Raw genomic sequence first — 13533 nt, 5'->3', positions numbered from 1 at the left:
TTGTAGTTGTGTCGACTCGGAATTCCTCCACTATTGGGATCTCCGCAAGTGCTTTTTTGGGGTAAGGCAATAAAAAGGGGGGAAACATGGAGGTTGATGCACATGTGGATTTTGATGGCAAAATCATATCGGGGCACAATTCTCCGGCGTTACACCGACTTACACTCCATGGGCTTCAAAAGGACATCATTTGATTTTTGGTAAATAAGACTGGAATTCAAATCAACTCTTGAAATGTGAGTTTACAAAGAGGAAAAAAAAAGGCAAGAATGCAAGAATGTTAAAATTCCGGGCAAAATTCCGGGCAAAAACATGTAGGGCTTTCTTTGATAGCCTTGAGACGCTAGACCGCGACCACAATGAAACCGAAAAGAACAACAACACCCGAACCATCATTTATATATATTCCCAAAAATGGGAATGAGAGCACCGAAAAAAAAATCCTAGTCACACCGTCGTGCCTTTAGCCAAAACCGTTTCCACTTCACGGACAGTTGGCTTCCGATGACTCTTCTGTTTCTTCTGTTCGGGGTCCACATAGAAGCACAAGAGCTGCTGTGACCAACAATGAGAACACTGAGGTCGTGTATGATCACAAGCAGTCCGTTGTTCACGACAGGCTTTACAGTCCCCCGGATTTAGCTGGTAGGGCTTTTGCAAATCTGGGGAAGCTTCAAATGCCGTACCCCGCCATCCAGACCATAGCCACTGGGAGATGCGACCGCAAAGTCCACCCTTCATCTGCCCATATATAGGAGGATCATGGAGAATATGTTTTGGAGGGATCTGTTCTCTGTATATTTTATCAGCCATGACCAAAACCTTGTAACCACCCCAAAGGCTCTAACCGCTGGCCCTGACTCGGCATTATGGAAGTCCACGTTCTCCTTTTACTATAACTGTCAACGAGAGTATTGATTCATGGCAGAAGTGAAGGTGATAAACTAGAATCCAAAAAAAAAGCCCGCACACAAGAAATGTACCCAAGGCCAAGGCAATGCATACGCCGTTAGGCCCTCGGGCCCCTGCATCAAATAAACAAATACCGCACTTCGGGCATATGTCATATCAGGCAGCTGTAGATGCAAGTCATGGGGTCAGGGGGTCAGGGGGAAATAGCACATTCCTAGGGGGTTTTTTCTCAAGACTTTCGGATTCGATCATGTTATCTCCAGAGTAACGCCAGGCGATATTTGATATTCGGAGTTGTACACTTCGGAATCACGTTCCACGAGACGCTGTGGATATCGGGGTTAGTGTAAGCCGTTGAAACGTCATAATAACTTCAGACCAGAAAGCATGTGAGGCAACAAAAGAAATGTTAAGATGAACTTTTAAGGTTGTTCACAATAATTAACCAACATGGTTCGAATAAGCGAGGCCATCAAAGATGATCACCGGAGACTAGAATCTTATTACAACATCATCGTCAACTCCGAAGATGAAGACGAGCAAACCAGATTTCAAAACCAGTTTACCTGGGAACTGGCGCGACACGCCGTCGCTGAGGAGCTAGTAGTGTTCCCTGCATTGGAAAAAGTTCGATCTGACGGCAAGGAGAAGATAGATGATGATCGACGTGAGCATTCAGCGGTAAGTGTTAACATCTTAAATAGAGAGCGATGCTAATATATTATAGCTCAAAGAAATGCTCTACGTTTTCCAGAACCTGAACTCTTCCGATCCCCGTTTCTTCCCTACAGTTACGATGCTGATGGAAGGTCTTGCCCGGCATATGCGCGACGAAGAGGCGAATGACCTGGTCATATTGGAGGAGACCCTCACTTCTGATGAGAGCGAGAAGCTGGGTGAATCCCTTAGTCGCACCAAGATGTTCGTACCTTCTCGCTCGCATTCATATGACCTCGACAACCCGCGCTTTGAGACTGCAGCCGACCTAATCACGGCTCCTCTGGATCGTCTTCAAGATTTGTTCCGAAAGTGGCCGGAGGAGGAAAGCATGCTGACTGCGCCATTGGAGTAGATAAAAAGGAAAGAATTACAGAAATACAGAGATTTTTTTTTTTGGCCTACGATGGAGCCAACTTGTAGCTTGCGGAAGATACAAATCCGTGAACATAATTGAATTCCTCTCCTGGATAATGATTTAACCTCTTTGCCTAGTCACTTTCACTTAAAGTGTTGTCCTGAGATTTGCGATCAGCCCTAGATGAATTATTGTTAGTAATTAGTGCAATAATTATACGCCAAGGTCTCTCACTTTTCCTGGTCTTTACTCTGGTCCGGAGCCTCATCAAGGTAATGCCGAGGTGTATCCCCGTCAAGCTCATCATTGAGAAGGTCTAAAGCATTACGCTTGGCCTTTTTGGATACTTTGGAACTGGTGATAACACTGGAAATTATTAATAACAGGTACAAGATGAAAATGAGAACATCTAGCTCACGCTGTATAGCCACGCCTCGAGCTTACTTCGTCTTCAACAGATAAATCGACATCTTTGGCTTCTCCCAGGCTTGACATCATGTGTTTAGGTCTTGATTGAGTTGCAAAGCCCTGCAAAGATGAAAGTAAGGTTTTAGGTATTGTAAAGCTGGTAGCTATTATTAAAACGTACGAAGGCGAAGCAATAGCGGCAGAGAAGCCCGGGTTTATAACGTCACACCACCATCACGATTGCGAAATAGATGCTGAAAGCACCGGAAATACCCCGGGAGAACAGTTCTAATTACCAATAATGTTTCCAAGATTCTTATCCAGATTATTAAGGGACCACTAAGAGTATATTACCTTCATGTAGGTAGGTACCTGGGCACCTAGATAGAAACGTCTTGAAGATGGTATTTAGTTCCAATAAAATTGCCATTGAGCAACAGCTGTCTATTGTACAAAAGGAAAACGTGATCCGACAAAAGGGCATGTTCGTTAGATGTTGTTGTATCTGCCTTGTCCGGTATATTCGGTAGGTCCGCCATGATTCAACATTTCTAGATCGGGGTCTCCTTGGGTTTTGCGATAGCCCGCGAGAATCTTGCTCGGATGGAAGAAGTTGAAAAGCAGACAGCAAACGAACATCAAGGCCGCATCAAATACGTATATGAATGCCTCTTTGCTTTGAAGGAATCCGTTACTGCCCTGGACATATTCTGCCACTCTGTAGATCGATCGGATGAGGACCAAGACACTGGCGGTATAGAGGACCTTCATGTAGCGGTTCCAGGGAATTCGAGTGTCGCCCGCAGCGTGCATGGGCGTGGCTAGCATGCGGCGGTGGAAAACCACAGAAACAACGATAAAGAACCCGAAGAATAAGATTTGAACGAAAAGTCCGACGACAATCATGTTGTTTCCAAGTTTTACTTTCGACTGGTCCTTCGCGGTAGCGAGCATTCCACCTCCTATAGGAAAGGTGCAACGTTAGTGGCGATTCATGCTGTAGTTAATCGAAGTAACGTACCTCCGCTCTGGATGAAAAATGACAAGACATCACCCGTCACAAATATCTTGGTCAACCATGATGGCCTGACCAGTGAACACGAGGCCCCGTTCAGCAAACGAATGATACGACCGAGAATCATGTATATAGAAGCCGCAAAGAATGCGGGTGCTAACAGGAGCATCAAGCTCTGTGCAATATATGGCTTGGTGGTGAAATTCGGGGCTTCCTCTGCGCTGGCATATCTCGCTAAGTAACCCAACGCCTCGACTGAAAATAGTTCACACTTATTAGCATAGTTTCAAAGGGGGATAGAGAAAATGTAGAAAGAAGACACACATGCACCACCGATAACAAATGGTATGAAGTACCAGGTTCGGTTCCGGCCTAATTGCCAGATGTGTATGACAGTAGTGAGTCCAAAGACTGCTGCAAAGGCGATAGCAGAACCAACAGACGGGTTGTAATGGTACAATTTGAACTCGGACATGACGAGCTAGCGTAAACCGCAGGATGGCTGGTCTTGAAACGTCGGGATTCGAGAAAGATAGGTAGCGCTCTTTGAATATGGAAAGGAGTGAAAAGTCGTAGGATTCAAGAAAGACAGGCAACGTTGAATGAGGACGGAAATGAGTGAAAAGTCCTCTGTAACAGGATTCAGTGAAGAGACTCAGCTCATCTTATGAAAAGGAACTCGCTATTTAAACATCTTTTCATCTTGGCCGATCATTAATATTAGTATGCACGTTGTGCTGATATTTTTCTGCCTTGCCCCATAATAACGGGTCCCTTTTTGTTGACAATAGTTGAAAAGTGAAAAAAACTAGTTCATTTGGGTATAAGATACGAATTATCCGAGAATAACTAAACAAGGTCAAGCTTCGTGCAGTTTAGTTTCTCTTTGTTCTGATCCACCCAAGCAGTTCCTTGTTTCTTGTCCAATCAGAGGTGTTATAGATCTCCCGAAATGGGAAACATAACGAGTACGAGATAGAACTAGCAGGTTGTGGTTTGTGACTAGTACAACGTTATTTGCCAAGATCACTTTGTTATGATCTATGATCTTAATGGATGGTATTTTTCTCCACGGTGTTTCTAATAATAAAGCGAGGAACGAAATACGAAGAGAGCAGCTCATCTGCAAGGCTATGTCGGGAGAGAAGACTCGGTTGCAAGAAGAAGATTTCCCAAGTTCTTTCTGGTTTATACGTACGAGACCTTGTTATATTATCTGCACTAAAACAGGACCTTTCCACAGAATGCTTTCAACTGCGTTGTCGAGGGGATCAGTGCACCGAGCAGATCTTGAAGACAGGGAGTCCCATCAGGACTGAGGATGAGTAGAGCAATAGAACAATGTGAAGTTTGCCACTGTTTCATTTCAAGTAATAGCTGCTAGTATCTCAAGCATCGGATATGCAGGAATGTTCATATTCTTCAAATTTGAGCCTTCCAAGGACCCACGGGGGCGTGGGTGGGCCACACCAAGGGTACATAAAACACAACATAAGGATAATATTGACTATCAAGCTAGCTCAAGGATAAAAAAAAACCTATACAACTAGATCTGACATAAAACTGGGTTAGCCGATCTGCCACTAAGATTAATTCTAAATATACGACATGCGACATGGAAGTTTACATCGCAGCTTAAATAGACACCGCACATGAATATTCCCTGCTTCGTCCTCGATAGCGCTTATTGAGATTGATACTAAGTGATGGGTTTTTATTCGCATTATATATATCCTCTGTATTTTCCCTAACTACTCTGAGGCTTTGACTATGCTGTGCGTATGTACCTTTTGTATGGAACAGCCATACAAAAGATCCTTAATGCTTACTATCCCGATACTGAATAAGCGTTAATGGAGGATGGCCACAATCATCACCATCTATACTCCGTATTCTTAGAATATATACAAACAAAGCAATATCTATAATTTCCCGTAAATTATGTTGTAATCTGTGTTGTGGCGACATTCCTCGGGATGATCGGGAATGTGATATCTTTTGAATGTCCACCGATTTTAATATTAATCTGGCTGAGTCCAATTATCACAAGCAAAGCCGATAATTTGAAAAATAGCCAGTCTACACAGTCTAGACAATCCAAACAATCTTGGACAGTGTCCTGGACAGTCTAGACCTAAGCGCTAAACGGCCAAGAAGGCTAAAGTGGAGAGAGCGGCAACTCCGACTCCGATCATAACATTTGTCCCATTTGGATCTCTCATTTTGCTTCTCATTTGGACTCTGGTATGTGATGATGAAGAGAATCCGAGATGATGATAGATTTGGAAGATGTAATTATCCTCCTCTCTCTCTTTCTCCCTTTTCTTCGTAATGCCAATATTCGCTCTGTTTCACCATTTGTTTGGGGTTACCCCTCGCAGTGGACTCTAGAGGTTTCAGGTTGACACACACCCCCTACAAATTAACGATTAACCGCCGTGACAGCGACCAGTCGATCCTTTTTTCTGTTGCTTGGCTCGTCGGTTTAAAGAATGGATCATCATGAGTGGACTGGGACTCCTGGCATAAAGCGCCACGGGGTTTCTTGACACCGGAGTTGCAGCCTATTACAGACATCTACTTCACCCTAGTCAAAGGTCCCAGGTACTGCTGCGTTGTTACTGGATGGAAAAAATTGATCTCCAGTCTTTTAGCATAAAACAATTTAGGATGGTGCGGCTGGTGAAAGGTATTTGGGTCAAATACTTCCCACCTTCGATACGTTGGACACGCTCACATTCTTTTCTCCTTGTTGACAATCTGGGATTGTCAGTCTTTCTTTTAGTTGTTTTTTTCAGTCTTTTTATCTGCACTCTCACTCTCTTTCTTTTTCATATTTTACTTTTTGCATTATCCCATAAGCAATCTGGTCTTGTTATACATCTCCAGACAAGATGGTTTCTTCAACACGTTCATTGAGCGCTGGATCGCTGATGCTCGCTTTGTTATGTTCCCCCGTGGCCGCCACAACATACTCCCTGGTGGAGAATTGGCAAGGGAAGAACTTCCTGGATTATTTCAATTTCCACGTTGGTTCTGACCCGACCAACGGCTTCGTTAACTATCTCGACAAGGAGACCGCCGAAAGTTCAGGCCTCGTCAAGGTCACCGACAGTGGCAGTGTGTATCTGGGTGTCGACCATGCGACTAAGCTGGACGCCAATGGCAAGAAGGGCCGTGATTCGGTTCGTATCGGCAGCAAGAAATACTACGACCAGTCTCTCGTCATCGCCGATATCGCCCACATGCCTGGTAGCACTTGCGGTACCTGGCCCGCCTTCTGGTCCGTCGGAAAGAATTGGCCTGCGGACGGCGAGATTGATATCATCGAAGGTGTCAACATGGCCGATCACAACGAAATTGTCATGCACACAGCCGGCACTTGCAGTTTGACAGATACGGATATGACCGGTTCCGTCAACGCCACAGGTTGTGGTGAGGATCTGGGCACTGTCGGATGTAAAATCGAGGGCCACGAGGGCAGCTACGGTACATCTTTCAACAAACAACAAGGTGGTGTGTATACACTGCAGTGGACCGACGAGTTCCTCAAGATTTGGTTCTTCCCTCGAAGCTCGATCCCGGCCTCGATCACCAGCGGCAAGCCTGATGTAACGGAATTCGGTACGCCAATGGCCCTGGTGCAGGAATCGTGCGACGTTGCCAGCGCCTTCAAGGCCCAGTCGTTTGTTTTCGATGTCACCTTCTGTGGAGACTGGGCAGGTGGAGTGTACGGTGATTCTGGTTGCCCCATGACCGGCAGCGATTCCTTCCAGAGCTGCCACAACTACGTCGCCAACAACCCAGCTCAGTTTAAGGAGACTTACTGGGAAATCAACTCTGTCAAGATCTATCAGGCTGGTGTGAAGGGAATTGCCTCCGTTTCATCATCCGAGTCCGAGCCGGCTACGACTGCTGCTCCCGTGGTTTCGAAGGCAACTGCTGAGACCCACGCCACTCACCCTGCTACTACTGCTACTGCTGTGCACTCGGTTGCTTCCAAGGTGGATCAAACCGCCGGAGCAGTTCAGCAACTGACCACTGCCAAAAGCTCCGCTACTGAAGCTGTCGAGCAGCCTTCTAGCAAGAAGACTAGCACTGTCACCTCTATAGTCACTGCAACTGAGACCGTCTGCCCCGAGGACGAAAAGTCCTCCGCTATTGCCGCGCACTCCTCCGTGCCAGCCACAGCCACCGCTCCAGCTGTGCAATCTGTCCAAGTCCCCCACGGCAAAGATCCGGAGGCACACACTTCTGCCTCCCCTGTGGTCCCCTCCAGTGTCGTATCCGTCCCAGCTGGCCATGGTCACACCCACGTTCACACCCACTCGAGGCATGCATCCATTTCTGCCACCACTCCCGCTACAACCGAACCCACCTCCGGCGCCTCTGAGAGCTTCGGTGAATCACGGGCCGCCTCTACGGCCCCCTCTGCCGTTGTCTCCGACGTTCCTTACGAGGCCTCCAAGGCCCTGACCCCTGCCACTGCCGATTCATCCGCGCAGCAGGCTACCTCGGCTACATCTGCCTTCTATGTTCCTACCGGATCTGCATCTGGAGCCAGCCCTGTCTTTACCGGTGCCGCTGATCGATTGTCCATGAGCATCTCGGCTCTCTTCCTTGGAGTCATTGCTGCCTTCTTGGCTTAAATATCTGTGATAGATTGCGTTTGAAACTGGTCCAGATTTGGCGGTGGATATTATTTGGTTAATTGTACAGTAGGCCCTAGCGATGGCCGTAGAATACTTGGTTTTGTTTGGATTCGGTCTGTATTCAGTCTGTGTTTTGCCTCGATGCACGCAAAAGGAAGCGTAACTAGCTAATGAAGAATTATTTTCTCGAAATATTACTGATATTTTCCCTCTACTCTATATATACAAACGCCATTGATCTCCAAACTCCACGCTTTCCCGCCCAAATTCGAATACTTCACTCGCTAGGTCGTCCACCTCGCCAACCAATCCTGAACATAGTATCTCAGGATTCCATCTTCAATGATTCTCAATCGATCATTTCGCAAAGTCACACTGCTCCTTTCTGCTTTCTCTGTAACAAACCTTTTAGGCCCATTCTGCTTCAAAGATGATTTCTCCCCATGCATCGTCTCATAATGATGAATGAGCTTGACCGCCGGATTGACAAGTTCCTCCCCCTCGTCTCACTCTGACGAAGTCTCAGCAACCACTCTTCAAAAGACACGACATCGAATCGGAAACCACAATTCTTCAAAGTATGCAGCAAAGACGACCAGGTGAATTCGCGAGAATTACACAAATTGAAAATCGAGTCATCAACATACTCCACCGAAGCCGAGCTGGACGCCGGACTTTCGCCAAACACACTCGGCGTAGCACAAGTCTCGGCTAGTTCAAGAATAGTAGACGCAAGTTTATCCACCGGAAGCCAAGAACACGTCTGCGATAGCTCGGGCAGTGCACCCAATGTCAGCGCCGACCGGATCATTAATGGCAGAGCTTCGGAGTCATTCCAAAGGCCCTTCCTCGAGTGACCTGAGACTTGGCCAATTCGGAGAGAATAGGCCCTTGCTCCACTGCGTCGCGCATTACTCACAATCCGCTCCCCGACTAACTTGGATTTTCCGTATCCCATGAACGCGCTGTCCAAGTCAACTGGTTCTTCGAGGATCTCGGCTGCTCGAGATCCGAGCGCGGTGGATACCGACGAGCAGAACATCACCATGGCAGGCTCGGGTCTATGTACTGACAGGGATAATTGGATCAGATTGTTTAGTCCCTTGATGTGTGGCTCGAATCCGGTTAGGGGGAGATTGAAGTTGACGGGCCATGCCGTGTGAATGATGAGCGAGACTGATTCGAGCATGTGTGTAATTGTGCTTTCGTCTAGAGATAGACCGAAACCGGGCTGGTCGAGACGGCTGTTGAAGGCGACGATCTTTGTTTTCTGTTCAGGGGATATAAAAAGATCTTTGTGGTTTAGAGTGTGGAGTATTGCTTCCAGTGGTGATTCTCGTCGTGTGAGACAGTACACTGTGGAGATTGAGTCGTCATTGAGTAGCTCGTACAGCACATGGGCTCCAATTGACCCGGTGGTTCCTGTTAAAATCTTGGCGATGTCAGCTTCTGGTTCTAACCTCCGACAGTAAGAGAGTCACTCACCACACTATTCGGCCTAGAGAAAGCATGCGGTTGGGGAATATGCCTCTCAAACACGGAGTACTTCTCGATCAATTCAGTCATCAGAGCGACATCACTCTTGGCAGATTCCAATGCCTCCCCTTTTTGTAAAGCACAGATATGCCAAGCCAATTGTGATATACAGCCTGCTTCAAATATGACATTTGGACTAGGAGCCTGGCTCGTCTCAAATTTGAAATGCTGAAGAATGAGACGCCGGAAGTGGATTGCCTTCAGACTATCAACACCCTCAGAGAAGAAATTGGCGTCGACACCAGAGACAGATATTCCAAGTTCTTGCTGTGCTATTTGAAGAAGAACGCGCTCTGTCTCGACAATGTCAAGCTGAAGATTGCCATGGGTCTGTTCCTTCTCAGTGTAAAGGCTTTCGATAAGGTCACTATATTCTTGATATACTTGTGCCCGGATCATGGACCCCTTATCTGTTCGAGAAAACTTGGCGTCGTGTGGCAATATAGCAACCAAATTGCGGGAGATTTGAGAGAAAGCCTCTGCCTGAGAATTGGCTTCTTGGATAGTCGGCCAAATTGCATTGAGATATTTTTCGTCCGAGAGACGGTTGGCTTCAGGTTCCTCTGCTCGCAAAATCAATAGTCCTGGAGCAGCTTTGCCTACCCCGACTACAACTGCATCATGAATAAATGGATGTTGTTTAATGTAACCTTCAATCGGGAGAGGTAAAACCTTTTCACCATTCACCAGGTTGATTCGATCGTCCAATCGTGAAATATATTTCCACCTTCCAGCAATTGTAGGATGAGGGGTGAACACATCTTTTGAATGGAAGGATCCTGGCGGCTCGTTTGAATTCGAGGTTGTTAATGCTGGATGACCAGCGAGATAAACGCACTCGAAAAGCGCTTCTGATTCAGAGATTGGCTTCATCCAGACATATGATCGGATATTGTCAAAGAATTTCATATAGTTCCAATAAGGGTCACCTTTTGGTCTTGAGATTGATTCTGCAACAAGGCCAGCCTCAGTGCTGAAATTTGTTAGTCTTTGCATCGCTGTAAGTATTTGTAGAATATTACTTACAGGCCGAATGAACCTCCAAAGTGTACACCTTCGCTGACTAGACGATCGCCTAACTCATCCGGACAGGGTGCACCTCCATAGGTAACCAACTTGCATTGTCTTAGTGCTGTGATACCGCGGGGATCATCAACCAAAATTTGGAGCATATAAGGAACCGCTGCCACAGACTCTGGTCTGGCTTCTTCGAGGGCCGTAGCGACAAATTCTGCGGTCAAAGGCAGCGCAGCATTCCACATATAGGCTGTCTTTCTCATCCACATTGCCTGCAATGCGGTGGACAGTCCATGGAGGTGATACCATGGCAGGGTATTGAAAGAAGTAAACCCAGGACCTCTCAGCGGGTGAGTCATGATCGCTTTGTGTGTGAGGAAGAGCGGTTTCGGGGTGCCTGTTGATCCCGAGGAATGAAGGATCAAGGCGGCCTTTTCAGGGTTTCGGTTCCGTTGGAGAACGAGTGATGGCGATTGGAGTTTGTTGTATAAAGAGCATGAGAGTATTGGGCGGCATGTCACTAGCCTCCGGCGAAGAATCTCGCCCAATGTTGAGCGGATATTAGGGGATTGGCCATATATTATTGATTCGCAGTTCACTGTTTCTAGCAATGATATGCAAGCTTCACCCGAGAGTCTTGGTGAGAGCATCATGACGGTATAGCCCAGTCGACTTAGGGCAAAGAAGGTGATCACCATGTTAAGGTCGGACAACGTAAGAAGTGCCACGATGGATGGAGTTTGCGTTGACTAAACATTTATTTGTTAGCAGTGTTAAGATTATAGGGGACTTTATGACCAACCTGTTGGAATCCATCATCCATGAGCATGACGGCAGCTTGGTCTATCATAGAATCCAATTGCTTCCCGGTGTAGTATTCATAGCAAGCTGCATCGTTGTCGAAACGGGGATAGGCAAGAATAGGATATTGAACGACATCAGCGGCTCGTAAGCGAATCAAATCGTCGAGAACTTGAAGCGATCCAAACTCCTGTACTAATGGGTTGATAGTAGTGGAGGGACCAGCCTGTGCTGCCTGGCTTCCACGTTGGATGCCCATGATGAGTACAGAACTATTCCAGAATGAAGGGAAAGGTGCCACAGCAGCTTGGTGATTCCAGTGCGATATTGAGGACCAAGCCGTATTTAAGTGACTGTTGTATATTTATATCGGTTCATTGACCCGTATTTCCAGATTGGCGTATATTGACTGCATCCGGGCATCATTCGGGATGCCCGGCAAAAAGAAAGTCCTTCTGCATCGGGAAAAGGATATACATATTACACGGGATCAACCCAATAGCAAACAGATAGGATCAGCTACCATGCTGTGATAGCTATGCAGATGCCAACACAAGTCATCAAGGCGCATATCGAATAGTTGGGATTTGAGGAAATACTATCTCGGGAATAATCATATTCACACTCCATGTACAACAGTACAATTTCAATGCACAAGGAGTGGCTTGCTGAGCGACTTGTTTGTGTCACCACCAAACACTCAGCTTGAAATCAGAAATTTCATTCGTTGAGATTTAACAGTGGCGTTCCGTGAACGTCGAGATTGGTCTACTCCGTCCACTGTGGCTCAGGCTACTAACTAGCTACCTCGCTAGTGGCTAAATTCCAAGGTTTGGAGAATAACCCCCATGTCTAGTATTAACCAAGTGCATGCATTGTGCATTCTCTTTTAATATCGGAGTCAAATTTCTATCGCCACCAGCGGCAATCGTCACACCACAGAGCTGCCCGAGACACATCCGCCTCAGCTGGGATGAAAATCCCGTCGGAAAAGTCCGAAAGAATTTCTACCTGTCACCGGGCAGAAATGGATCTTTTCCATAGAGGGTCTAGGTGATAATTAGTGGCAAAATCACATGAATGCATATTACCAATTCTGGGTCCTATGTTGGGACTCTGAAACCCACTGTAAAAGTCAGTGTAACTAAAGACGGTGGTGAGCACCAGTCTTCGGTCTGGAATAGCTTGGGTGTCATCAATGAAGGCTACACAAAACGCTGTGTTCAGATATACCCCGTTGAAGTGTTTAAATATATTCCAACGTTGTTGTTTAACTACTTACTTCGTTATAGCGTACACTTGCTCTTCTACCGGTGCTAAATCGGACTGAGACCATTCCAGACAGCTAAGGAGTGAAGGGCCAGGCTCATGTCTCACTTGAAAGCGTATGTTGTAGAAGATGTCGCCTTCCACCCCTGGCTAAGGGGATGGATGGGATGACACTGAGGAGTGAGGCAACGAGGAGCTACCACCTTGAAAGATGGGTAAACTAATGAATAATCAAATTCATTCAGGTCCATGTCAAACATAATTCAGGTGTTTTCTAGCAATCTTCGAAGTCATCTCCAGGGCTGGTATGGGGACCCCACTGCAATACTTGGATCGGGAGCGGGCCGGGAGAACCAGCTGGGAAGCCAGGAGTGCCCTGTGGAGTTTCTGATCTATATCTGGTATCTGGTATTAAGGGTATAAGCGTTCTCAGGACCCATTGCTGGATTCTTCTTAAGAATGTGGACCCACTCGATCGGTCTATGTTGATCATTACAACTTTATTTTTATATATTTTCTTGTCTCGCCTTGGTAGGTCTTACAATAGAGACCTAGACATAACATTCCAGGTACCGGGAATGATACTGTGGCGTTCCGTTAGAAGATGCACCCGATGGTCTGGTTCAGCATACTGATTCCACAAATTCCTGTTAATTTCTTCATTTAGATCGAACATTCTGGAGATCTAAAATACTTGGATCGTAGGGAACCAACCCCGGGGGTATGTGTGTAGGCATCAAGCATGACTGTAACTCATTAATATTAAGAACAAGTCTAAGATTCTAGACAGGGATTTGTAAAAGGATATTGCAAGACATTGGTTCAATTTTGTCATCAACTATCATTCC

At 46.4% G+C, this 13533-nt stretch overlaps 5 protein-coding genes across 5 annotated transcripts; 2 read left to right on the top strand and 3 right to left on the bottom strand.

Annotated features, from left to right (window-relative positions):
• Positions 1–1362: 1362 nt before the first annotated feature.
• Positions 1363–1984, top strand: N7487_005394 (uncharacterized protein; the record flags this gene model as incomplete). Its single annotated transcript, XM_056873141.1, has 2 exons — positions 1363–1593; positions 1640–1984. 2 exons carry the CDS (start codon positions 1363–1365, stop codon positions 1982–1984), a joined length of 576 nt encoding a protein of 191 aa, XP_056730861.1.
• Positions 1985–2120: 136 nt separating this feature from the next.
• On the bottom strand, positions 2121–2482 carry N7487_005393 (uncharacterized protein; the record flags this gene model as incomplete). The annotated part of the gene is made up of 3 exons (XM_056873140.1): positions 2121–2166; positions 2222–2353; positions 2406–2482. The coding sequence occupies 3 exons, from the start codon at positions 2480–2482 to the stop codon at positions 2121–2123; spliced, it is 255 nt and encodes an 84-aa protein (XP_056730860.1).
• A 402-nt stretch (positions 2483–2884) lies between these two features.
• On the bottom strand, positions 2885–3885 carry N7487_005392 (RTA1 domain-containing protein; the record flags this gene model as incomplete). Its single annotated transcript, XM_056873139.1, has 3 exons — positions 2885–3357; positions 3417–3665; positions 3735–3885. 3 exons carry the CDS (start codon positions 3883–3885, stop codon positions 2885–2887), a joined length of 873 nt encoding a protein of 290 aa, XP_056730859.1.
• A 2419-nt stretch (positions 3886–6304) lies between these two features.
• eng2 (putative GPI anchored endo-1,3(4)-beta-glucanase) lies at positions 6305–8059 on the top strand (the record flags this gene model as incomplete). The annotated part of the gene is made up of 1 exon (XM_056873138.1): positions 6305–8059. One exon carries the CDS (start codon positions 6305–6307, stop codon positions 8057–8059), a length of 1755 nt encoding a protein of 584 aa, XP_056730858.1.
• A 427-nt stretch (positions 8060–8486) lies between these two features.
• N7487_005390 (uncharacterized protein) lies at positions 8487–11675 on the bottom strand (the record flags this gene model as incomplete). Its single annotated transcript, XM_056873137.1, has 4 exons — positions 8487–9494; positions 9548–10571; positions 10625–11364; positions 11418–11675. 4 exons carry the CDS (start codon positions 11673–11675, stop codon positions 8487–8489), a joined length of 3030 nt encoding a protein of 1009 aa, XP_056730857.1.
• Positions 11676–13533: the final 1858 nt, after the last annotated feature.

Source organism: Penicillium crustosum (genome assembly GCF_028827405.1).
Source record: "Penicillium crustosum strain IBT 35664 chromosome Unknown utg000002l_segment0_segment0, whole genome shotgun sequence".
In the NCBI taxonomy this organism is placed as follows: Eukaryota; Fungi; Ascomycota; class Eurotiomycetes; order Eurotiales; family Aspergillaceae; genus Penicillium; species Penicillium crustosum.
This window is presented reverse-complemented; position numbering and strand designations above follow the sequence as displayed.